The sequence below is a fragment of the Grus americana genome, chromosome 2 (assembly GCF_028858705.1).
Source record: "Grus americana isolate bGruAme1 chromosome 2, bGruAme1.mat, whole genome shotgun sequence".
Taxonomy (NCBI): Eukaryota; Metazoa; Chordata; class Aves; order Gruiformes; family Gruidae; genus Grus; species Grus americana.
In genome coordinates this window covers 115,285,270-115,312,930 of record NC_072853.1, presented here as the reverse complement: position 1 = coordinate 115,312,930, position 27,661 = coordinate 115,285,270, and the positions used below count along the sequence as shown (strand labels likewise).

General features: G+C 39.5%; 1 protein-coding gene across 4 annotated transcripts in view; it reads right to left on the bottom strand.

Annotated features, from left to right (window-relative positions):
- AVL9 (AVL9 cell migration associated) overlaps positions 1–27,661 on the bottom strand; it is a 43,305-nt gene that overhangs the window by 13,438 nt on the left and 2,206 nt on the right. For 2 of the 4 annotated variants that reach the window (XR_008575600.1, XM_054813999.1), the window contains exons 2-10: positions 14,523–14,643; positions 10,082–10,167; positions 8,284–8,355; positions 7,425–7,514; positions 6,998–7,064; positions 6,288–6,328; positions 5,161–5,199; positions 1,372–1,441; positions 197–744 (exon numbers count right to left, since the gene is read on the bottom strand). Coding sequence is in view for 3 of the 4 variants with exons in the window: in XM_054813999.1 (XP_054669974.1) it covers positions 197–744; positions 1,372–1,441; positions 5,161–5,199; positions 6,288–6,328; positions 6,998–7,064; positions 7,425–7,514; positions 8,284–8,355; positions 10,082–10,167; positions 14,523–14,643 (1,134 nt within the window). In the remaining variant the exon portion in view is untranslated. Of the gene's footprint in view, positions 1–196; positions 745–1,371; positions 1,442–5,160; positions 5,200–6,287; positions 6,329–6,997; positions 7,065–7,424; positions 7,515–8,283; positions 8,356–10,081; positions 10,168–14,522; positions 14,646–27,661 lie in introns of those variants that run through there. The other 2 variants (XM_054814000.1, XM_054814001.1) reach the window with 2 other exon arrangements.

Sequence of the window (27,661 nt, the reverse complement as noted above, 5' to 3'; positions counted from 1 at the left end):
GTGCACACACACCTCCCTCTCAAACATGCACTCACGCTTTCCACCTGCCTAGGAATACAGTCACTTGCCAGAGACTGTACTTACAGGTTTTGTAGCACCCTACTGTCCACTTGGAGTTGGGTAACCAAAATTATTAGCCACTTCTGAAAAACAGAAGTCTTTGTGAATTACCAGGTATCACGAACAACATGTTTACCTTTGTAAAAATAGCCAACGGCATACCATACTGGTCCTCTTCCAACCCAGATATCAGTCCTGGAACAAGCACTGCGTGTCCTGTATTTGCTTGGGGCTGCACAGTGATGGGAAGGCTTTCTGAGCTCATGCCTTCGCTCGGAAGATTTTCAGCCTGTTCTGATGCTGTATTTTCACGTTCTCCTTCTTTCAAATTTGACTCCTCCAAAACGCTAGGATCTAAGGTCTCCCAGTCACTTTCAGAGGATGCTGGAGAACTGCGGGAAGGAACTTTCAAGCGCTGCACAGTACCATTGGAGGACTGAGCTCCATTGCAAGTCTTCTCTGACTGGGAGAAAGGCACATTTGCTTTTTGACCTTCCAGTGAATGGTTTCCTGTCATTTTCCTGCCTCCCTTTCCCATTTCTAAGTTTGTATTTGAAATGTCAGCAGCAGACACAGAAACATAGTCATCTAACCGTGATGTATTTTCCTGCAAGCCAGCATCCTCTGATATGCTCTTTCTTGGTTTATACTGTGAGCAGTCAGTAAGACCATGTTCAATCATACCTGGAAAGTGACAGCACGCATGAGTATCACCATCTCAATAGAAATTTAAGTGACTTTTGTTAAAGAAAATTTAGATGCTCTTGTGTGCATAGTGGAAATCACATATTTCAAAACACTACTTTGGGGGGTGGGAGGTGTGCATTAAAAAACATAACAAAGCAAAACCCCAAAAATCACACTGTCTTTCTTAAAGAATCTGCCCCAACTTTTGCTTTGAGAAGACTAGTTAGAAGCGCAGAATTAGCAAGGTTAGTTTTCTGTGGGTTTTTTGTTGGGTTTTTTTTTTTTTGAAGAGTGCATGCAGAAGGGAGAGAGAGGTTTGTGGTTTTCTTTTTTAAGGAACTTGACAGGAACGTGCGACTTATGCAGGGTCCCATCTATGTTACCCACAGGCAACACAGAAAATCCAGTGGCTCCAATTACGCACAAGAAATAACCCATAGAGTCCAAGTAGTAAGTATTAGGAGATGTGCACATAGTCCATGGACATGCATAGAAGTCACTTGTTTTTCAGGCAACGAAACATAAGTCTATTGTCACATAAGTTGTTTTCCAAATGAAACAGTACAGCCAATCTCAGTTATCATTAGATAGCATATAAAAAGTAGTCCAAACTTCTCTTCTTACCAGGAAAGAGTGACAGGACAGTCATCAGAGCTCCCACCAATCTATTTACTGGAGAAATATAAAACAGCACCTGGTGGCAGAAGGGAGGGGAGTGGGGGGATGAGAGCATGCAAGAGAGGAAAGGGGAATTAGGGAGGAAAGAATGAGAAAAACATGATTACACTTAAGCATAACAAAGATAGACAGAACAGATGCAAACTATTCAAGGCATTGCTTTTGATGTTATTTTAGAAAGTCTGCTTACCAACAAAAGCTCTTACAGCAGTTCAAAGTAAATATTTAAGTATGTCTATTGCATCCTTGTATTTTATAATATTTGTAATATATGTTATATAAATATACACATGTGTGTAATACATACTTGTCAATCATTCAGATTTTTCTGTCAGTCATTCAGATTTTTTTCCCCCAAATTGATCCAGTTACTGAATGACTGACAGAAAAAAATTGTTCCTGGCACGCCACATAAATTCTTGTTCATTTGTAGTACATCAAAATTTCTGTTATAAATCAAAGAGGCCAAATAATCTCCATTCCAGAATTTGGACAAAAACCTATGCGAAAACATCTCTTCTAAGAAAATATATTAAAGATATGCTGCATTTATCCTGTTTTGATTTATCTGCATACATTTATTACAAGTATCTTCCTATGATTAAAAAAGATTTTTTGGAAACAGAAGACATGACTGATACTAACTTTGGTAAAACACTTAAGGCATAACATGGGGAAACAGAACCTCCTTAATTAAATTAGAGACACTGGGATTAGTAAATTAGTTAGGAATTCAAAAGGGGAGCATCAAAGGCTAGCAATGAAAGAAGAAACACAAGGCAGACTGAATATTACTACTGGAGTTCCTCCAAGACAGGCCTTTGGCAGGGGGAGGAGAAAAAACAACCAACCAACCAACACCAACCCAAAACAAAACAACAAGAAACCTCACAAACTCCCCCCCAAAAAACCCCCACGAAAGTCAACTTGTTTAACAATGCCATTTTTACATACTCAAGCAGCACAATACCTAGTAAAAAAATATATGATCATTACAAGGAATAAAAAATGCAAAGGAATACAGAATGATCCAACTTGATGACTTTTCAAGCCAGTTTAATAGGTATATCATGAAATTAAAAGTGCAAGTTTGTGGACTTTGACTTAATAAAAGACTTCTGCTGTAAGCTAGGAAGACACTTTCGAAGTGACTGATGAGTAATAACTCTTGTTCTACTAGTATTTGCAAGTTTACAAGCCAGTGAATTGATGGAACCAAGAGAAAGACCTATGCAGTCCTAACACATACCAAACGATGTTTAATGGTACCTCAGCTAAAAATAGACTGTATATTATCTTGTACAATTTTTCTTTTTTCTACGTTCAAGATAGGTGAATTCAAATTGCAACAGCCACAGAAAAAGCATGAGAAGAAAAAGCAGCTCATCTGAGGAAAGAGCTGCTACTGACTCAACTGGAATAAAAACATCTAACCTTTTAAAATGCTGCTCTATAACATGCATGTACGAAAGATGCCTGATATAATAGCAAGGAACAGAAACCCAACAATACCTCTATAGGTTTAGATTCTCAGATACCATGTATTCCTAGCCAAACTTATTTTTAAGCCTACAGAAACAATTAAGTCTATAAAGTACCATTTTGTTTTCAAGAAATCTATTCCAGTCTAGGTTTTTGTTTGGGTATACTGCTTACTTAAGCTGAGTACTTTTCTATATTTGTTCTATCAAGTCCCTCTGCCATCTGTCCATCTGTATGGGTGCACACTTCCTTACCCCTCCCAACCCCGTTACATGGCCTACAACATTTACATCAGCAAACTGGGTGGTCCTGTCAGCAGAAAGTCAAATGATCACCATCTGGAAGTTGTCTTCAACCCCAATAACAAGCTGAGAGGCAAAAAAAAATAAAATCCTTTAGCCTGTGGAAAGGCATCAACCAAATTTCTAAGGATTAAAGGAAATCAGTCTGTGGCATTCAGGCACTTTTCAGCTCAAAGAAAATTGGCATTACTAGTGACTTCTTGCATATTATATTTAAGGTCTTTGAACATAGAGATTCCCATAGTTATTCTGGAACCTTAACATTTGCCAGAAAACAGGCAGTGCTAGAAAACCAATACTCTTCCTTTTGAAATTGCAAGTGTTGTCTTCCTGTTTGAGCTTAGGGAAAAACAAAACTAAAGCAATCTGCAGGTTTATTCAATAAGCATCCAGTTACTTTCGAAACAATTTAGTATGTTTGAGTCATACGAACATGCTTGGGAAACCCTCCCTAACCCCTCTTCCTGTGCATTTATGTCTTGCGGTTTGAGCAGCTTCAGAGAAGAACTGTAGCTCAGTAAAGTATTTTGTTTATATATGTCCAAATGCTGAACTGACCTGATGAAATGCTATAATAAGTTTTTAAACAGATTAATAGAGATACTTTACAAAATCTTAACTGAAAAATGTATTTTCCACTAATGGTTAAAAAAAAAAATCACTGTAGACTTTCACAACGTATTATTTTGGGGAAAAAACTTGAATATTGAGTTGATTACATACATTCCCACGTGTATACTCCTATGTTACAATCATATTTTCTCAAGTATACCTTTTGCATAGCCTTTAATATAGCAGTCTTTAGCATATGGTTCTTTAATGCAGCAACTGATTTCTTCTCATCAATACTTAGAACAGCCAAGGTGTATCTAATTTACAGAATTAAATGACAAGTGCAAAAGCTTTGGAGAAGCGCTACTTCCATTTTTTCTGCCTCTTCTATTTACTGCCTCACAAAAGACACCTAGGCCTTGGATATATCAAAACCACAACTGTTTTGCTATCTTACAGATTAAGTCCTACTGACTTTCCAGTTGCAGCTAACAGGAAATTCTAATGTTCCTCCTCAGCACTCTGATGAAGCTGGGTTTTAACACAGCAGGTTCACTGAAGAAAAAGTGAAATTTGGGAAACTGAAATAAAACTTTAAACAAAAAATTAAAAAAGCAAAACAAAAATAAACCCCTGCATGAATGTGTGTGGGAGCTGATACATAGTCATTTCACTGAAAGTTCCTGTTCTAGGTTATTTATATATATACAGAAGAAGAAAACAAATACACATACTATTTCACATCTGCTTGTACATTTTGCATATCCCACTTAAACTGCTAGGATAGCATAGCTTCTGAGGCAGTAAGATAGCCCAAAGAAAACACTGAGCCTATAATGCAACAGTTTTTAGCAAATTAGAACCAGAGTTCAGTCTGACTTAACAGCCCTTTACACAGTCTCCTGCAGGTGTCCATGCAATTCGGGTTTGAAGGATGCTTGTAGCACTCATTTCCTTTGGTATGCCTATTTAAAACCCAAACCAGAAGTTCTACTTAGTGAATTCTGTAAAGCTGTATGCTCCCTTTTAGGTACCAGCATTTCCTATCAGTTCCTTCACACAGGTACTTATTTGCATTATGTGTGTCCTTTCCTACCTTTTATAACATGTTAAGTTGCTCCACTCACATTTTACTTACTCTAGCTGGGACAGCTATTAGTAAGGTGGAGTGTGGATAGAACAGAAGTGGAGTCAAATTTATGCATCAACACACAGTAGTTACTTCGAGCATAATTTCTCAATTTAAATCTGGATGCAAAGTTTTTTATATGATTTCATATACTTCTATTTTACCTTATTTTAATTTGTTTTTCACTAGTATATTCTACATAACTTCATAGGAAAAAATTAACAATTGCATTTCTATCTCAGTTACCTGCCTCAGACTACAAAACATTACCTTTTTCTCTAGAAGAATCAATTTGAAAAGGATCAAGACCTGAAAAACACAAAAAAGAAAAACATGGTGAGTGAATCAGTGCCATTTATCAAAAACACTGTGCAAGCATAATCTCTTATTCAAGTTTTCATACTAATCACTGCATAACTGTTTCAACACCCTTTCTCCACCTGAGCACTCTTTAAAATAGCATTTCAGATGCACAGAGAAAAACCTGCACCAACAGTAACTGTGTAATTTGAATCATATAAAGCTTATTTATAAGAAAGAACATGTTATACAATTCCGGAATTTAAAAAAAAACCCACCAGTAACTGCATAAACATAAAACAGCTCCTCCACAGAAACACAGAAAAGAATTCAGCAAAATACCAAGAACAGCATTCACCTCACCTAATTTTAGGCATCTACAGATGAGGCATCCAGATCAGAAGTGGCTGTTCAGACTCTCTACACTCAGAGACAGATGCTTCTGGGGCATGACTGGCAGACATTTGAAGTTGAATAAAAATGAGTTCCACCCCAAAAATCTACTGAACATGCGCAAATATACCACAAAATCCAGATTCTTGAATTTGTTTCCTTGGTGCCTCTTGGTTAGTAAAAGATTCTAAATGCTATTTGTACCTTAGCTATCGGATACACACTCAATTTCAATAATCATTAGGAAAAAGAGGTGCAAGTCCCCTCAGGTTCTATGATGGCAGAAGCTGCAATAACTACAAGATACAGGGAAAAATGCTCCAAGGTGTGTCTGCACGGACTTTAGCAATATTCTTCTACCCCATTCATCTGGGGTAGATGAGAAGCAGGAAACAGAAACAAGACCATAACTGAGATACCACTTGCACTTTAGGACAGGACTAAAGAAATGTCACACAAACCTAGAAAACTCCAGGGAATCCAGCAGACAAACAAAACTTCTCTGTCTGGAACTTACTTCCACTGAAGTTATGTAGGCAGAAGGGGAAGGGAAATCAGGAGGTTGTAACAAGAAGTACTTAGGAAACAGTCTTCTTACTCCTAGCTCAGGTATGTCTAGACATGTTTATTTTTCAATTCCTCACAAAGCATTTTACTCCACAAAATAAGTGCTGTACTTTACATATCTAGCAGAGAATACCTACCTTGTGTCTGAAGTGAAGAACAAGATCCCGAGGAGACAGACCTGAGATACCAAAAAGAGAGCAATTATTACAGTTTAATAGCTAGTAGAGATACTAACTTATTTCTTGTCACTGTTTTTCAGGGGGAGGGGGACACCCGTTATGTATTCTATGTGAACCTGATTATTTCAATAGCAGAACTCATATCAAATTCTTTCTTTTGAGCAGGAGCAAGAGTTAAATCTAGAAAGGAGACAATAATAACATGAATAGTCACACTCTGAGTTACTGCTGTTGGCTGCCACATAGTATTATGGAAACACTGAATACTGCACTGTGCATTCAGAAAACACAGGGAAAAGTCAGAATCAAATCAGATAACCCAAATAACAGGTGGATGAGAGCTTGAGCACCGCACATCATCAGATAGTTCCATCAAAAAATTAAGAAGGTACTGTTTCCCAAAAGCAGCCAAGCAGTTGCTTGCCAGACAGTTAGGTCAAGAGGTAACATGGCTTTCAACCTACAACTAACTCCTATTATGAAAGCAACACCACATTTATTTGACATTTATTTAAATCCATTAATAAAGAAATGCATAACAGAATACTGTGTAGGCACACAGACCTCTCGTGCTTAATCTGTTAACACACATAACAAATTAGCTCAGGAAGGGAATGTGTTGATTAGCATAACGTTATCTCTGCTGCTTGTACAAAAAAGTCACTTACCAAGATAAACTTGTGACCCTTCTAGCAAAGTACTGCCCAAGGAACTATTCATATGATCATAAAGTTCCTGTAAAAGTTAGAACAAAGGCAAAATAGGCAGAAGCCGTTAATGGCACGTGGTCACACAAAATCCAGAATAAACAGAATTCACTTATTCAAGGATTTCAATGTCTTATTCCCGAAAGAAAGTAAAATTTTACCAATGGAGTCAATGGAAGTACATGCTGACAATATTGTATTTCATTACAAATCAGAAAGTTGACCCTCTGTCAGATTAGGGTAGTTCATTTAGTTCACGTTAAGTTATTACAAGAGCTGAATAACTTAATGACCCGTGCAAACAGAATATTTGAGCACTAATTAAAACCACTAAAGTTCACAGCCATACACTGAAAGCTTTGTTCTGTGTGACTATTCCTTAAGTTACCTTTAGAATTGAAATTTGCGAGAAGTCTTTTTCTTCAAAATACGCATGTGTAATGAGTTGCAGCTTTGCCTGAAGTAACCCATACAAAGGCTTGAAAGAAAAACAAACACAAAAGCAAGTGAAGAAAACTTAGTCACTCATTTTGAACTTTAATCTTCTCCCACTCTTATCTTGCAATATAGACATATTATTACACATAGAGTTCATGGAGTGGCACTCCTTAGCTGCTAACTTGCAGCATCTTTCTCCTGTGCTCATTTTAAATGATGATAATTCTCTTTTCTTTCCAATTGCACATACCATACAATCATTGAACATCTTTCTGGAAAAGTATTTTCCTGCTTTAACACTGCTCATGCAGCTCCCATAATAGTTCTTTCTTCAGCTTTAAGCACAGAATTTCTGTTCCCTGTCTGATGACCAGTAGCTTTTGCTAAATAGGTAGAAATAAAAGATACTCCTTCAAAACAAGAGTATGCTGTATGCGTGACGATCTTCAAACCTCTTTCATAACTGTCAATAGCCACTCTCTCCAGTTACTATAACGGCCAAACTCCTCAATCCTACTACATGAAATAAAAAGTTAGTAGCACTTAAGAATAATCAAAAGTGCAAATAGATATCCTGGTCCCTGACAAAAGGCAGACACTTTTACGATTATTCTTACAAGGAGATACCAATTCAAGGTTGCTCACTCAAATGCCATAAACTTTTGATTCAATTTTACTTCAGCATTTTGTTACCCTCTGCAATGATTTCAAGACAGATGTTTGGAGCCAAAAGTTCCAAACAAGAATATGGAAACCAAGTAATTTTTAGTATGTTATTTTGAAGTGTTTTGGGAGTTAAACATTCTTACCAGCTGACTGAGAACACAGACACTTTTCTGTACTGTTTCTCGGGTGATATCTGCTTGCCGTACTTTTAATGCCTAAGAAATAGAAGTATTACAGTATTTTTACCCACATACATTTTCAAAAATAATTCTTTCACGGGTCTGTTTGCCACATACCACCCCCTATTTAAACAAAATACTAAAACTGACTGCCTTTAACGGTGGAATATCCAAACCATGTAACAGCATGCCCTTACCTAGTAAAAATGGTCCTAACACTGATATGTCAGAATTGTGTTTTCATCCCACTGTGCACAGCAAAGATCCAAATACCGCTGTGATGATAGGCAGAGAACTGTTTAAAAGACACTGGCATGGAAAAAAGGCAATAGCCCTGGTAAAGGCAATGGCATTTTAACTCAGGGTAATGTAACAGAAGAGAAGGCACACCACCACTCATTCTTCTCTAACTTTATCTGGGAAAATGGACCAGGTTGAAAAGTCTTTGCCTAGAAATTGTTTGCTTTATATGTCAGGATCTTCTTTGAGCCACCCATAAAATAAAAGAGGTGCCATCTGCAGAATCAACTACATTCTCAGCCAGACCAAATGGTCCCAGCACGTAACAGCAGACCTAGAAAGGTTGGCGGCAGAAATACAACCAAGTGATTAACTCAATTGTACAAAACAGCAAGTGTGCCGACTGCAGCCCACACATCAAAAAGGACAGATGGAAAGAGTGCTACAGCTGTCATACGAAACACATTGGTTTAGATTCTACTTGTTCCAAAGAGTTCACTTTAAACATCTATTTAATTTCTTAATTGGCTATTAAACAGCATAAACTTGAATCAAGAGCACCATGAAGCCAAGCTATTGCATAGTTAAATACAGCAAGACTCTAATCACAGAATACAGTGAAGTCTGGCTGCAAAGATAGTGAGTGAACTAAAATCAACATGGATTTAGTTCAAAAGAAATGGAATTTAAATCTGCACCTGTAAAATTTATCCTATAGCATAAACAGGAATTTGAAATATAATAAAGACGTAAATTATGTGCTGTGGTTTAATGTTAATCACATTATCTGAATACAAGACTCATTTAAAACTCAAACCCACGTGACATTCCAGATTCTTGGCATTTCACTGGGAAAGGGAGTAATTTTAAAAGAAATTTGTAGTAACTTCTCAATTGTAAGTGCGCATATCATATTACCACTACCACTTTTGAAAACATGGGCAGATTCTAGTAGATCAAGTAGATAATTTCCTCAGTGTGATCTGATGCACACCATAGCTGTCATCAATTTTTCAACTTTACTGCTAAAAGTTCGGTATCAGTAAGGAACTACAATGAATGGGAAGATTCTGCTCTACTCTGCAAGCATACTTTTGGCAAAGGAAGTAGGTGAAGAGCATGATCACTACACTTGCATGGTTAGATCCCAGGAAATACTCTAAAATTCTTCATGGTCACATCCTGGAGAAATTTCAGCTTTTTCTACCCAAGAGGCCTACTTACTGGAAACAGGAAAGACTGTCAGCTTCATTTTGCTACTTGGTGCCAGCGCCTGGATTAGCTCTCAAGAACCAAAACGTATTTTTTAATTGCCTTGAACATTTCAAAAGATCACAATATGCCTACTGACATAAGGGAAAGAAATAATTCTCAAGTTCTGTAGCTACCTACTGCGCACACTTTCATAGCTTTTTAATGTAAACTGATCATGCAGTTTGTTGGTGCAAGCCACTGAATTTTAGGGTCATTACTGCAACAAGCCTGTTATTTCACTAATATAATTCACAACTTGGGAAGTTACCTTTGCTTCAATCTGCCTATAGCAAGAGACGCCATATACTGTGGTGCGATCTCCACATCTCGGTGGCAAATGGAAAAACACGGTATCTATGAAAAACAAAGGACCATTTCATAAGTCACTAACAAGAGTTTTTATTTTTTTTTTTTTATTTTCAGCATCGCTTATTTATAAAAGGTTTACTGCTGAAAATACTGGCACACTTATTTTCTGAGATTTTAAAAAAATAAGAAAGAGTCATCTATAAAGCTACGCCTGCATCCAAATTAGTTTCCAAATTGCAAGATGCTTTGTGGAAGAATCCCCAGCTGTGCCAATATGGATATTCTGACAACAGCCTCATGTTTAGCCTGACCAAACTCCTGTAAGCCCACTGACAGGTTGTCAGAAGCAGCTACTGACAGCAGAGAAGCACCACTGCAACCTGCAGGCACGCTGCTTTCCCAATCCAGTACCGAGGAGCAAAGACAAGGCACTGTGAGGCAAGGTGTACAGCTGGAGCGTGATGCCATCAAGGTAAACGCAATGAAGATAGGGAAAAAAGCCACCACGGAGGAAATACACAGTTGAAAGATTAGAGTAGCTGCTACCACTGGCTTGATATATATACGCACATACATATACACATGCACTTGCTACTACTGCAAAAAAGTTGCTAAATCCTAAGCAAAGGAGAGGACATTACAACTGTTTGCCTTTCAAAACATGAGTGAAATCTGTTTGGAAGCCAGCTATTATTTTTTGTTTGCTTCACAGTAACAAAAAGAATGGAAGAGACAATTGCATTAAGTCTAACAGAAAGTCTAACACATGCATTAAGTCTAACAGAAAGAGGGACTCTTTATTATAAAAACTTACTCTCTTGAGCAAGTTTAATTACATTATGGAGATCATCTAGGGTTTTAGAAAGTCTTTAGGACCATTTCCTGTACCAAGTCATCCTCTTCGCAAAAATGCGACTATCAGAGGGAATTAGTTTAAAACTCAAAAAATAGATCTCTAATAAAGTGACAATAAATGTAACATAACTATTATCTGAAACATATTTGCCTGTTTCAAGCTCATGTATTCTTCCCTATAAAACATAAGGATACTTATCAGTCTTATTGCCAAGTCTTTTTTTTTCTTACAAAAAAATACACATTGATAATCTTTTAGTGCAGCAACAAAAATGTTCAAACTTGAGCATTAACTGGGATGGCACTGAGCCAAGACAGAACAGGTAAGTGCAGCTGCATATGATTTTTCTAGCTTTGAATGTAGCCTACTTCTTGTTATGTATTTAACAATGCAGAAATTGAGCAAAAAAAAATCATGACCCAGAGCAGAGTCAGAGAGACTCTTCTTGCTGCTGGGAAAGGGATTATTTTTATATGACTTCCTTTGCTTCCAAATGAGGTCTCTGGAAGCTGGAGAATTAGGAAGCTAAGTACATCAAGTTAAAAAAAAAAAATCTTATTAAAAGTAGTATTACGGTATTATTATGGTGGAATTCAGAATCCTCAGGGCAGTGAGGAGAGCACTCAGCAAGCTCACTACCCTGGACTTCAGCAGAGCAGACTTTGGCCTCTTCAGGGATCCGCTTGGTAGAACACCATGGGACAAAGCCCTAGAAAGAAGAGGGGCCCAAGACGGCTGGCTAGTATTCAAGGGTCACCTCCTCCAAGCTCAGGAGTGATGCATCCCAACAAAGAGGAAGTCAAGCAAATCCACCAAGAGGCCCCCGTGGATGAACAAGGAGCTCCTGGGCAAAGTCAAACAAAAAAAGGAAGCCTACAGAGGGTGGAAGCAAGGGCAGGTAGCCTGGGAAGAATACAGAGAAACTGTCCGAGCAGCCAGGGAGCAGGTTAGGAAAGCCAAAGCCCTGACAGAAATTAGTCTGGCCAGGGATGTCAAGGACAACAAGGAAAGTTTCTATAGGTATGTCAGTGATAAAAGGAGGACAAGGGAAAATGTGGGTCCCCTCCAGAATGAAACGGGTGACCTGGTTACCCAGGATATGGAGAAGGCTGAGGTACTCAATGACTTCTTTGCCTCAGTCTTCACTGGCAAATCCTTGAGCCACACTGCCCAGGTCACAGAAGACAGGGACTGGGAGAATGCAGAACCGCCCACTGTAGGAGAAGATCAGGTTCCAGACTATCTAAGGAACCTGAAGGTGCACAAGTCCATGGGACCTGATGAGTTGCATCTGCGGGTCTTGAGGCAACTGATGGATGAAGTGGCCAGGCCACTCGCCATCATATTTGAGAAGTCCTGGCAGTCTGGCGAAGTCCCCACTGACTGGAAGAGGGGGAACATAACCCCCATTTTTAAGAAGGGGAAAAAAGGAAGACCCAGGGAACTACAGGCTGGTCAGTCTCACCTCCGTGCCTGGCAAGATTATGGAGCAGACCCTCCTGGAGACTATGCTCAGGCACATGGAAAATAAGGAGGTGATTGGTGACAGCCAACATGGCTTCACTAGGGGCAAATCGTGCCTGACAAACTTGGTGGCCTCCTGTGACGGGGTTACAGCGTCTGTGGATAAGGGAAGGGCAACTGACATCATCTACCTGGACTTGTGCAAGGCATTTGACACTGTCCCGCACGACATCCTGGTCTCTAAATTGGAGAGACATGGATTCCATGGATGGACCACTCGGTGGATAAGGAATTGGCTGGATGGTCACACTCAAAGAGTTGTGGTCAACGGCTCAATGTCCAAGTGGAAAATGGTGACGAGTGGTGTTCCTCAGGGGTTGGTACTGGGACTGGCACTGTTCAACATCTTTGTCGGTGACAGGGACAGTGGGATCGAGTGCACCCTCAGCAAGTTTGCCGATGACACCAAGCCGTGTGGTGTGGTCAACACGCTGGAGGGAAGGGATGCCATCCAGAGGGACCTTGACAGGCTGGAGAGGTGGGCCCGTGCGAACCGCATGAAGTTCAACAAGGCCAAGTGCAAGGTCCTGCACGTGGGTCGGTGTAATCCCAAGCACAACTATAGGCTGGGCGAGGAATGGATTGAAAGCAGCCCTGAGGAGAAGGGCTTGGGGGTATTGATTGATGAGAAGCTCAACATGAGCTGGCAGTGTGCGCTTGCAGCCCAGAAAGCCAACCGTGTCCTGGGCTGCATCGAAAGAGGCGTGACCAGCAGGTCGAGGGAGGTGATTCTGCCCCTCTACTCGGCTCTTGTGAGACCCCACCTGGAGTACTGTATGCAGCTCTGGGGGCCCCAGTACAGGAGAGACATGGAGCTGTTGGAGAGAGTCCAGAGGAGGGCCACGAAGCTGATCAGAGGGATGGAGCACCTCTCCTATGAGGACAGGCTGAGAGAGGTGGGATTGTTCAGCCTGGAGAAGAGAAGGCTCCGGGGAGATCTAATTGCAGCTTACCAGTACCTGAAGGGGCCTACAGGAAACCTGGTGAGGGACTGTTTATGAGGGAGTGTAGTGACAGGACAAGGGGTAATGGGTTTAAGCTGAAGGAAGGTCGATTTAGATTAGATGTTAGGAAGAAATTCTTTACTGTGAGGGTGGTGAGGCACTGGAACAGGTTGCCCAGAGAGGTTGTGGAGGCCCCATCCCTGGAAGTGTTCAAGGCCAGGTTGGATGGGGCTTTGGGCAACGTGGTCTAGTGGAGGGTGTCCCTGCCCGCAGCAGGGTTGTTGGAACTAGATGATCTTTGAGGTCCCTTCCAACCCAAACCATTCTATGATTCTATGATTAAAGGGTTTCTGTGATTTTGCTGTTTTAAGTGATTTCCTTGTTCACTGCTCTGCAGAAAAAAGATGAAACAACTGAACATGCATCTACATGTCACGGCGATGTACTGAACTCCTGTCAAATAAACAAAGAAATAAATGCAATACTAAAAAAACAAGAAAAAAAACCAACTGCAGTGAACTTGCTGGTAACCGCATGGCAAAGGCATCCTATCTTCTTGCTGCTGACAAATACACTGAAGCTCCTGTTCCTGTCCTTTACATTTGTTGGTTTTCAAAATACGTCATTCTACAGACACTGAATAACTTGTAGGTCACTAAGAATCTCTACATTATTGGAGGGAAAAAAAAATCATAATGACTACATACAATACAAAGCTTAATTTTAGAATTTCATTTTTCCCTTACCCCAAAACTGGATTAGGTTTTACTCAAGAGTTTACTCCCCCTTCAAAGAACTTCTAAGGAAGCTGGTAGCCTTGTTTTGTGCTAGGACTACACACAAACCCTTAAGCTTTTATTGACATCTGATTTCTTGATGTAAGAGGTACAGCTTTATGATCTACTTTCACTTCAAACTCTGAAGCAACATGCCATTGCCAATGTATTTTGCATCTTAAACAAAATGTACAGGAAGTCTAATAGTGAAAAGGATCGTTGATCAACTGTTCAGATATGAGGATTTTTCTTTTGGTTGCAGTAGAAGTAGTACATACAGCTTCCTCTCTCATTTCTTACCTTCCTGATAGTTGTGAGCGCCATCTGGTAAGGCGAGAAATGGCAAGTATTTCCATTCTTCTGGTAAACTGTGGCTGTCATGTCCTTCTCCAGGCTTTAAGGGAGGATAGGAAAATTCAACCTAAACAAACAAAAACAGAAGGGAGAATACATTACTGTTACCAAACAAGCAAGCCTCTGTGATTCAGCCTAGCACCTTTTCTTTAGCAATGATATGAAACAAAGTTTTTCTTCCTACTAGCATTTTGCATCTCTTCCTCCAAAGCACCCGTGGACTGACTTATGCATGGTCTAACTAACAGGCCCTGGGCAGATTTGGCTTTTACAGTGCTTCCATTCAGCCTAGTACCTTTTCCTCAAGAGAAATGTGAAACACAAAACACCACTCAGGAGCTGAATACCTTCTCCCCTGTATGCACATAGCCAGCAGCACATTGCTGCACCTGCAATGTCAGCAGAGGCCATTGCTAGGGCACATACATCCTCAAATCTGCTTTGGCTTCTCAGCCCCCCCAGTGCTCACGACTAGGTAACACTAACACATGCAAGCGTCTATTTTATCCTACCAGATATTGAACAATCTCAGAAACTATACTAACAACAAAATACTGCTTTTAAATATTTTTATGTCCTTGACCACAATGCATTCTACACATTGGCCTAAAGTATCTCCTTTTCCTTTCCCCAAGAAATCCTGCTTTTCAATGTTGCCTTTCAATTTCACCTTTCATTTATTTACCATTTACCTCTTTTTCCTAGAAATAGCGTCGGCTTTTCTATTCCTTGCACTACACTACATATCTACCACAGATCCTCATCATCAGCATATTCACAGTACTACCCTTTCATCATCTTTTCCTATGGAGACCCCTCTGGGTTTCCAGCCACCTTCATCAACTCTTCTTTCCAGATGTGCCTTTCTTAAATTACTGAACAAAATCTAAACACAAATTTATCAGTAAAAGAAACTGTTTAAACATATTGCAACTTCTCTTGAAGGACATTTAGCTATTAACTAGTCAACTGTAAAATGTATGCATGGAAAATAAAAAACCATGACACAGCAAGCATACAGAAAATCTTAACATTTGAAGGACGATAAAATAAAAACACTGTAAAAGATGAGAGTACTGAAAAAGGAATGGGGAAAAAATGAAATTCTTCACCTTAACACACGGTGTCACTCTTTCTACAACTGTTGCCAACTTGGAAAAAAGCACAAAGGACAAAAAAAAACAACACAAGAAATCAGCCTTGCTACCTGCTGTATGAATTTCAAGTTTTCTTATTCCTTGCATTATAAAATAGATCTTGAAAATATGCACAAAAAATAAAGGTCTGGTGAATGACCAAAATACTGAGCTAAAGGTAAGTAACCCACAAAGAATAATTAACCAAGGGCGTAGGGAAAAAAAAGACATGCAATAGAAAAAGGATTAATTTTGGCAGGGGAAGGAGGAGGGAATCCAGACCTTGACTTGTAGTTAGTTATCAAGAATCCACAGAGCCTTTTAAACAAAATATGCCATTAAGCAAAACAGAAGGGCATCTGACTTCCAAAGGAGAGAGAAACACTGGAATTACCATCCAAAGAAGGAACAGAGAAACTGCCTGCCATTTAGTACACACATAAATCCTGACAGTTCCCTGCTATCCTTTTCAAATCACAGATTATAAAACAATTAAAATGATAGAATCTTCATGTAAATATCTGCAATACAGAAGAGGATTGTACCATACAATTTGATGCTGTCCAGATTCAAACTGGCTGGCTGAAAACACTGTTTACAGAATTATTACTGGATACTTGCAGGAGGAGTAACCTTAGCAATAAATAAAGCACGGTTCCTAAGTTTTAAAGCATAGATACTGTCAAGGAGCATCTACGCTAACATCCCTTATCAGGTATTTTATTTCACTGCATGGCCAATAGAGGGGGGTCCAGATTCGCCCTCTGCAGGAGCTTCTTTCCATCGAATACAGAGAAAACTCCGAGTCTCTTAGATTTCAGTGAATACCTTCAAATCATCATTCCTGACAGGGAAATACTGTAAGTAAGGATCTAAGACATCATTACTTCCAAGCACTTACAGAATTACATTTGTATTTTGCATTCCAACCAAACTAATGAATTAGAAGACATATTTAAAGGAAAGAAGGGTAGGAAAATTCAAGCTATATGAAAAACATGTATTCACTAAGGAATACTCCTTTTTTCAAGTCCAGAATAAAGCTAAGAGATCTGGCTCCTCTGTTCTTTTGACAGTGTGAATGAAATTTGCTGAAGAACTACTTTGGTCTAGCTCACAATATGCTATCAATAACACAGCTGCTATCAGATGCTCCCAGCAACAGGAATTTCTGCAGGCTCTGACTGTTCCAAATTCAACGAACTGAACAGGAATTAGTGACACTGATGATAATCTTGTTTTATATTAGTCTGCTTCCTTCTAAAATACATGTTCTAATATAGAGATTTCTGTATGTATGTGCATGTATAAGTGAGAGGTGATCACAAAACTCAGATAAAGCAGAATTAAGATTGCTTAAGTGGCCCCAAATAATCTATTTTACATATATACTTTATGACAGACCTGATTTGCATTATGACATACTATTCCTCCCTGTCCCCAAGAGGATCCATGTAGGAGGTACCCTGGTTTCTAAGGGGGAATCACATTTGTGTAGTTTAATAGATCACTGCTTGTAGAAGTACCGCTTCATATTGCAGAGGCTGAAAGGGTGGAAGCAACAAAGAAGCAGGACAAAGAAAAAGGACAATCTAAGAGCAAGGACAGCATGTAAAGCTCTGGAGAACTTCCCTTACCTCTCCTCTGACTTAAAGAGTTCCCAGTGATGTCATTTCAAAGAGTTAAGTCCAACTTTTTCACAAGTAGTCACTGCAGGTGGGATTCATATCAGCTGACCACATGTCAAAAACCAAGATCTCCGAGCCAGTTTTCCTAAGCATTCTGCATAGTCAGAGAAAACAGACACCTGCAGAGGATGATTCATCCGATCTGTTTCTTTCCATTGTGTCTGAAGAGAGCTAGCTCAGACTTCTAAGTCTAACTTGCAGATGACTGAATTAATGCAGATGAAACTCACCCTAACTTAATTTCTATATCTCAATTTGCAGACTTGCATCAGTTGCAGTTATGAATCCTTTGCATAGAAAAAAAAAAAACATTCTTTCAAAACCAAAGTTTTATAACAACATTGAGTAGCCTTAAAAAAACCCCAACAAATCCCATATCCCACAGTTCCTGAAATTCTTGAAACTGAGCAGTACACATGTACAAAAGTGATAATAATGGGGTAGACAGAATCTCGGTTCTATCGCTTCTGAGGTATTGAACAACTGGAGCCTCAGTAAAATTTTTCTCTCAGCCTGTGCATGCAAACTGTACAGTACAGTGTTCCTAGCTAAGGCAACATAAAAAAAATATTTTTTTCTTATCTTACATTTTAAACCCAAGACCAACCATGACAGGGGGATGGGACGACAGAAGAGATCTGTCTCACAGCTCTTTTCCCCCTTCTTCACAGAATGAAGAAAGAGCAGCTCTTTTTTTATTTAAATACAATGATTTTTTATGTAAATCCCTACATATATGCATGTGCATGCATAAACATGCGCTTCAATTTCCCTGTTTGTCATTAATACATATATGCATTACAAAAAATGCCTGCAAATATGAGAAATAAAGTCTTTTAATAAAACTCTGTAGTCAACAGGAACAAAGAAATACATGCAAGTCTTCAGAGCTGACTGCCAGAGCAGATTTTACATTTTTTTTGTCTCCACAAGTGAATTAAAAAAGACTCGCTCAACAAAATTAAATTCAAATTCAAAGCTGAAATCCTCAGAGACTTCAGAATAAACTACATAAAACATAAGCTACAATCTCCACTCATTTCTTACTCTTCCAAGCATCAGGGATCTTCATTACATCTGGAAATATTGATTATGCCTGTCAAGGGGTTTTGATGGCAATGCTTTCTGCCTGTTCAGATTGCTGTCTTCTCTAAGTAGATAGCTCTTGATGGATTTCAGAACTAAAATCAATACATAATATTGTGTTGTGATTTAGTGCAGAAAGATAACTCTGCTCTTTGCTACACAAAGTATTTCAACTTTTGTGGATTAGCAAGTTAAAATAAGATATAATTTTAAAAAACTCCCTAAACTGCAGTACTGTATTTCTGGAAATGACATTTTTATTTTTCTGTAATTCTGCTGCGTTAACTAACCTTTTATAAGCAGTTTGTATTGAATCTAACAGTTTGGATGCAAAGCACTTACTGATACACAGTACTATCCTGTTTGTGGAATGAATTAAAAAAAAAAAAAAAAAAAAAACAAACCAAACAACCCCAGACACGCTGTTTTGGTTCCTTGTCTTTAAAGGGACTTCCTAGCTAGAATAAATTTACTAGATGTTCATTAACTCACAGTAAGAAAATATGAGTGCAGGCAAGGAAAATGTATTTCAGTTCCTACATTTAAGAGCTAACATGGTATTTTTTTCTTTAAAAAAATCCATTGATATTGTCTTCTACTAAATTACATGTACACAATTAGAAGAAAGGTTAAAAAAGGACATTGATAAAAGAGGAATTTTCAAAATATATGTGCATGCCCACCTAAACTATCACACTCAAACATTAGAGAGGTAGTTGGCATTAATTTCTGGTGAACTTTATACTTGGGTAAGGTTGTTTTCCTAACCTGTGAAAAGTATTAAGTGTTAGCAGTCACAGTAAGATCCTCAGTGAACACTAAACAGGGATAATATAAACTCCTCATCCTCCCCACTCCATCTACTGTCACATGTTTGAACTACTCCACTTACAAGTTAACCGCTCTTATTCAGCACAGTCACAATATCAGCTCTCCTCTTTAATACGGGTATTTTGGAACATTTCTCTTCAGACTAGAAATAAAAAAAGTCTGCCCCCATCTAAGTTTTTCCATTGGTTCAATGGAGAGAGAGTTTAATCTCAAATGTCTAAAAACATCTGAAATATTTAGAATGACAGTATTATGTTAAAGACAAGGATGCTTTCAGTAAGTTGCAGAACTTAATTTACAGGGAGTGAACCCATTCCATTCTCTGAACAATTGCTTCGACGATCTCTCCCATTGCCTGTACTACACAAACAGGTAGAATGCTTCAGATTAAGAAAATGAGATCAGCAAAACCCACTCATTACATTCCTATTTAGAAAAACTTTTCCCTTCATAAATCATTTCAACACATTTCAAGGATACCAACTCTTCCTCTCTCATTTAAGAAAAGCAGAAGGATGTTGAGCATTCAGTATAATGCTAAGCAGCAGTGACCAAAAAACCTAACAGATTAAAATTACACCTAAAACTTGATCCCTCATTTCAAATAAGTCAGTACTTGCTCTTCATTCGAAGTAGGGATTTTTAAAAGACGTTTTCTTGATATATTAGTCCTAGCATAGCCAGATCCAAAGAAAACCAGCACACCAATGATTTTATCTGAAACAGGGTAACAACCGCAGCATGCAGCCAAATGAAAAATCTACAAACACTGCTAGTCTTTCAGCACTGAGAACAATTTATTATCTAAATCACAGTTTAATCAGATTTAAATGACAAACTTTTCCCACTGTTGTATGACAGAACCGACAGATCAGGATCTACAAGTTGAAGAGCCCATCCACATAACAATAATGGCTATGCAGTAATATGATGACGTCTAACAACAGATTTTAAAATAAAAGTTATATATTTATATAAATATGTATAGGTGTAATAACTATAATACATATGCATATTTATATGTATATGTAGACTAAATATGTATGATGCATGTTTATACAAATATGTTTAAAAAATTCGTTACATACACAGTAACAATGAAGGAAATCCATGTATTACAAAGAGGTAGGGAATAGTCTTTTCTATCCTTCTAGTTCCTGAAACTAGACCTTCCTCACGTTCCCATATCTCTAAAGCTATACAGCGGCCACCTACACAAGTTCTACGACAGCATTTGTATTGTTACAGATGCACAATATAACCACATTTGCTTCAAAAACTCTGACTAGGTTAGTAAAGTTTTAACTCTTAGGCTCTTAGAAGACAGAATAACCTGAAACACTGAAACCTTCATCTTTATTTTCAAAGTCATGCTAGTATGCATTTTAGACACTCTTTCCAATTACTTAACACTTTATTTTTATAGTCACACAATTCAAGTCAGACACAAATCCTATGCTTTGAAACTTTTGCTCTTCTCAGTCTCTTCAAAGAAAGTAAACAACAACAAAACCCCTCCACTCCTCCCAGAAGAGGAACATACATACCACTTTTGCAGCCATTCCAGCCTAGGGGACTTTCTAGAGAACTCTGTGCCCTCGAGACAAGACTTTGTGGTCTTACAGAAAGTAAGAATTCATACAGAATGAACTCTTAAGAAGATACAAGGTACCAGAGAGGCCAGCTTCCTCAATGAAATGAGAGGGCAACCCTCAGCTCTACTAAGTTACCTCTGCCCAACACAGCAACTAGTACACTGGGGTCAGCAGCAGCCAGCTTTCCACCCACGCAACCTGCTGTGCCCATCAGCTCTTAACAGACACATGGAGCTACAAGGACTGGTGGTATTTCCTCTCCCCAGGACAGGACCCAGACCTCATCAGACATGAGACTCAGATGCATATCCTTTCCCCAGCTCTGTTGCATGCCCTGGTTCCCCATGGGAAGGAGCCCTCACAGGCTGGCAGGGAGTTGTCAAATGGTACAGCGAATCCTCCTCTTCCTGGGAAAACAGAGGACCAGGACTGTAGGCAGGCTTTAAAGCACATTTACTCATCAGTTTATAAACAGCCATTGTGTGTAATTCATAAAGCATATATTGCTGAACTGATGCAGTCCAAGAGAGTGATCCTTTGTCTTATGAGTCAACAAACATTCAGGTTCTTTACCCAGAATGGATCTTAGTGAACATGCTCCTTCCTTACAAGTTTCAACATTAGATTTACTCCTGAGAGCAGACAAATCGGGCTCACTACCCAGTATGAGGCTGAGAAGCTACACAGACATAGTAACATCATGCTCTGCTGTAGGTAACCCCAATGAAGCAGGCAGCCCCGTGTCCTATCCCCCAGCATGTCAGAGCAGGCAAGGAACTTGCTTTCACATCTTCTATCCACAACTTTCTGAGAGTGCTTTTAGAAACAACATGCCTGCCTAGGTGTAATAATCCACCACCACATACAAGCAATGGGACAGACTACCAAAATTAGACATAGATCATAAAATAAGGCAGTATTAGGACAGGGAACACAAAATTGAGACTTGCAAGTTCTGATTTACTCCAACTCGAGTGACCTCTGTTCAGCGATTTTACAGCTTTAAACCTCCCTCTATTATATATGCATGTAAATTACACTGCCACCTTTATACAAGTGCTGAAAGCCCGAGTTACTATTTGAAAGCATTCTGAAATAGGCAGATGAAAAGTGTGACAGAGGTACAGAAATAAATATTTTACTGATTTAGCATTCATTCAATTTATTCAAGAGAAAGGTCAAGATTCCTGGTACAGAATGTTTAAATAACTACTCGGATGTTATGACACATACAAAGAACAGACAGATCATAAGATGAAAGTTAACGATGAGGACTATGGGAAGTGTTACATAACTGCAAATAGGTATTCAGGAACCTTCTCTCAATTCACACATCAGGGCAACTATGGAGAAAATATCCAGTATGGAATCCTTCAAAGAAATACTTTACTTCCTGTCCAGGCCTTCAAGGAAGCAACTGCAAGATTATCAAGCACCACACTCTTTAAAGCCTGAAAAACTAAACAAAGAAACAAAACAAAAAAACCCAAACAAAAATCCACCATACCTGGGAGTTTATCTTGAACAATGAACACAAAATACTAAATAAGCAGATTACATAGACATGCAAAGAGTGCAACCCCTCATTAATTCTACACACAAGATCAGAATCTGTGGTATTGTTTACAGAAGTGAGAGATAGTAATTACATGTGTACTCAGCAGTGCATGGTGTATTTAAAATGATTAGCATCCCATGCTAATTTGAGTCGCCTTTCTAATAAAGGCTAAAAGCTTCTAAGTTTCAACCTGTTGAACATAAGCAAATCCATCTATTTTAGACAATAAGCTAATCTTTGATACTCAATGTATGCTATGATTAACTTAGCATCATCAAGAGACGTGACGCTCATAACAGTCCCTTAAAGTGCTTAAATAATATTATTACAAGCAAGGAACAAAAACAAAGGAACTGTGCTAATGTTTACGGGTTATCATCAATAGAGCCAGGAACAAAGCCCTTCAGTTTGATTCCAGCCTAGTTCCTTTTCAAGTTCTTTTTGTTTCTGTTGTTCCTTTACCAAGATCTTGTTTAATCACTAGTGAAGATCACCTATTGCACAATATCTGCCTACTGTGCTCCTCCAAAAGAGAGACACAAGGACTTTAAAGACAACCGAGCATATACTTCATTCACATGGCTAAGAAAGCGCCAAGCACATCTAACAGAATCACAGCAACTACTGGGTTGGCAGAAATCAAGAAGAGGAAAAAAAAGTAGTTCTCCAGTAAAGCAGAGTCTTAGAAGACAGACAGCAGACAAACGGGGACTGAGACAGGCTAGAAGTGTTCCCCTTAACAAAAGAAAAGAAAGATGCCTCCAGAAAGGCTGCTCGTGGAACCTAGGGAAGAGAGCAATTTCAGTATTTCCCTCTTGGAAACAAGCGCCACAATCAAGGACACAGGAGACCTGGCAATGTAGGCAGTTCTCGAAGGAGTTGATAAAAAAGAGCAGACTGAACTTGCTTGTTCCTTAGACACCTCCTAATTCTGCAAACAAAGTCAAGCTTAACTTGCCAACAATTCTGTTTGGAGACATATGCTCCCTAGGCATCAGTAAAAAAGGCCATGTGCACGGATTGCTCAAGGCACCTTACGTGAATCACAAGCATTGCCTTCTGGAACTCAAGTACTTGAGGAGCAGCACATACACAATTCAGGAAGGGAGGAAGTCTTAAAGGGCATTCTTCCCTCTGAAAGATTGTACTCAGGCTCTTCTTTAAAACTTAGGTATCAGCTGTTTAATTCCTGAACTTAAGTTTCCTTTGCATGCCAGGAAGAAAATGTACAGTCAGGCAAGACAAGGGGACTGATCTTCAAACACAGTCCACACAAAAACATATGCACACAGGACACAACTCAGACGCAATTCTGGAGAAATCAAACATCACATTTACGTAAAAAAGTTAAAGTACTTTGAAGATCCTGAGGACAAACTTTGGGATTCCACAGGAATACACCTTTCGGTGTTTACAATAATCCACTGCCATGTCTGTGACGCCAAGTTTGAAATGTCATTCTCCGCTGGTGTACAGAGAAGTGGGTCAAGATCAGCTGCTATTTTACCGAGCAAGGATCCCAAGCGATGTGAGCTTGGGATTGCTCACCAGCAATGTGAGCAGTCCATGACACACATAGCACTTTCCCCACTACCCACCTTTTTTTTTTTTTTCGTCTCTTGCTTTTCTACAACACAGTTAGAAATGCATATATTTAAGTCAAGAACAGATTGGAAGATACTCAGGCCCTTGAGAGGATATGTGAGATTGGTCACCCGCTGCATGAGGTCAGAGGTGATCTGCTGAACTGCTCAGGACCCTGAGTGCAGAAAAGCTGGGCCTTGCCCCAAGTGAAGTGATATTATGTATGGCCTGACTGGTGGTGCCACAGAGCCTCACTTTACTCAGATGTAATAGCCTCAAAGCCTCATAGCATCAAGAGGAGAAGGGGATTCTTGTGCAGGTCAGGCAGTACAGTAGTAAAGGGACCATCCACTTCCTCAAGAGCCAGTGGGCTTACAGGCACTTGTGTGGAACTCTTACCTCCCCATTTTTCCAGCTTTGCTGAAACTTTCCTTCCTCTCCTTTTCAAACAAATCAGCCTCTCCTTTTCAAACAAATCAGTTCTCCTTTTAAATTTGCCTTCAAAATTAATGATTTTTAGAGTACTCAGGCTACTTTAAGCCTTCCTACACCCTCAAAGACTATTACCTGCCTCCCCATGTAAACAAAGCTTGGAGACAGCGAGCTCAAACAAGGATCGCAGTACACAGGATCACTAGTGGAGAACTACACCTCATGACACTCAGTCTTCCACCTTCACCATAAAGCAAACGTGTCTCTGTGTATGTTTTTCCAACACACAACTTATATCTGCTAGTCAAGCTCTGAGTGAACTAGCTACAGATACTCCAAAACAGATCACACCATTTCTGCGGCAGGCTTTCCTTACTACCAATTTATGCCTCAATGGTTTTGTGAGTTGAGTCCTGTAGAACCTGAGAAGCTCCTACCACACCAAACCCGTGGGTTTTACATGAACGGACAAGAGTATAAGCAACTACACATGACGAAGAGCTGTGTTTGCTGTTCCCTGCTCCTTAGGCTGGTCCTCTTATCAGTAGCAAACAGGTATCAAAAAAGCAAATTTTTTTTGAGTCCTAATTAAATATTTGTCATTTCAGGTGAATGAAAATCATGATTGAATGAATACTTCCCACAGGCTCTGCCCATTTCAGGACATTTGCTATTCAATTACGCACTGAGGAGGGTTCCCATAAGTCGTCAGCCGGTACGTAGAAAGCAAAGAAACCCATCACAATGCCTGCCTCATGCCAATTGCCGTTCCCTTCTTTAACTGACCTGTTGAGAGCGTGTCAAATGGACCTAGTTTCCAGCCAAGCTTCTCCTCCCATTCTCTGAGCACTCTGTTGTAACTACCTCTTCTCCTTGGCAAAGAGATACAGCAGCCAGCATTCTTTGAACACCTCATTGGTATCACACTCCAAGTCAGTAACTAGGAGGCCCGAAGAAGCAGGCTGGCGATCTGCTCATGTAAATAGACAAAAGCCTAGCCTACAGCTTCTCCAAAAGCTTTCTCTAGCAAGTATGGAGTAATCTCCTTCCAGTATGTTCAGGATTTTTACTTTGTAAAATGCAATGTGCTGCTTTCACACAGCACAAAGCCCTCCTAACAGTAAGTGGCAACTCCAAGTTTTTAACAATTGCCCAGGAAACTGCATCCTCAGATGAAACAAGGTACACACAGTAAACCTTCATTTTGTCTCTTACATAATCCTGTTTCAGCCAGCAAGAAGATCAGTGGACCCTTGGAAGGAGCACGTGGAACAATCGTCACACTCATGCACTCAATCAAAAGGCACACAGAAATGGACCAATTCCCTGACTCTCCTTTTTTGTAAACAAATGCATATAGGTTGTTTTTCAAGTCTACGCAAGAAAAATATGTTCCTATATGCTTCCAAACTGCACATAAAAGTCTTTGCTCTATAGGTTAAACATTACATAGACTGTAAGTTAATCAACAGGAAGAGCTGTACGCTTCAATGAACAAGCTTCAGAGGGAAAGTCAGCTAATGAAAACACCTAGCATCAAGACATCCGTCAAAATATCTAACTCCACAAGCATTCCCTAGTAAGACTACGGAGAAAACAGATGGAACACAGAACCTAAGAGGAGCCTTCTCAAGCAAGCCAAGTAAGTTTCTGTTATGACAGGCAGGCTAGTTGTATGATCTCTCGATCTGAAGCTCCCCAAATTCACTCTGAATTACTGCTGGTTGAAAGCCGCTTTGGAACTTTTTTTTCCTTCTCTGCAACTAGTAGTTTCTTGTACGCAATCTGCAGCACATCCGCAGACAGTTCATATCCACTTGTTCTTGTGCCAATGCTGTCTTTTAGATTAAACAATTGGCTTTTCCTCCTTATTCTTCACTTTCCGACAGTATCCGTGTCGGATTGCGTGTAATGCAGTAGTTCAATGAATACTCCAAATACCATGAGCAAACATGGCTAGGAAAAAGAGAAGTCCCAGACTGCCACTTTGAAGAGACTCTCTTCCAGCCCCATGCTGGTCTCCTCCTTGTGCCTGTGTAGCTGTCTTCTGCAGATGTCCACTCAGCAAACAGAACCCGTGAACCAACCAGCTCAAACCCGACCCATCAAAACAAGGCTTACTTTTTGGTCACCTCAGTTCCCTGTTTCATCTTACCACACAACCACCTCTGCTTTCCAGTGGTGAAGAGGCAGGAGAGGAAAAGGGGAGAATGTTCTCATATTTGCAGAGGTAGCTTATAGTCTTCATATGAATACAGCCTCAAAATCAATTTTGTTAGCCTACCTAGCCAAGCTCTTCTACATCCTCCTCAAAACCAAACTGCCCAAGGACTATCTCATCCATTTCTGGAAGAGACAGAATCCAAATCCATTTGTCTGAAAGGTGGATCAGAATTTTTAAACATCAATAAACATATTACTAAACTATAGGACTACATTTGTTGCCACTTTTGCCCTCAAATCACACCACTTCTTCTTGATCATATGCAGTCTCTTTTCTCTTCCAGAGGTTTCCTCACATTAATTCCCAAACCTATGCTGTTATATTCATTCCTATTGCATGACTCTGTAACGTTCCCCAATTCTATCACTCCAGCATTCCTTCTCATCCAGCTCTTCCACAACATTCCAGTCTTCCTTCGTAACACCGATTCCTCAAGTTTGCTCATCATAGTTAGATTTTACTGTATAAATGATGCCAGTGCCACTTATGTGGGCCCAAATTCAGTGCAAGTATCTTTCAGACCAGCAGCTCCTCTTCTGACACAAATCTGTTGCTGCTTCCTCTCCTTACCCAAGTACCAGCTCTTGTACTAATTCTCCAGTATCTCCACCTTAAAAAAAAAAAACAAACCTCCACCACTTTTTTTTTTTTCTTGAGAGGGTGGGGGGGCAGTGCTGTGCGATCCATTATCAAGTTCCAGGCAGATTCAAGCTACTGTTTCTTTTACAGAGAAAGTAAATCTATCATTTATTCTTACAAAAGACGCAGGTCAGCCTGGCATGCTCCATCTTTAGTGAATGCCCACAGGACTCAGTCTGCTTAGTTTCATGTTGTTAATTAATTCTTTCCTTCACTAATTCTCTAGAGCCTCGCACAGCACTGATGTCAAACTCATTAGGCTATAGCTGCGCAGCTCCCTGCCTCCAGTTCTTTTAGGAAACTATTTTTATA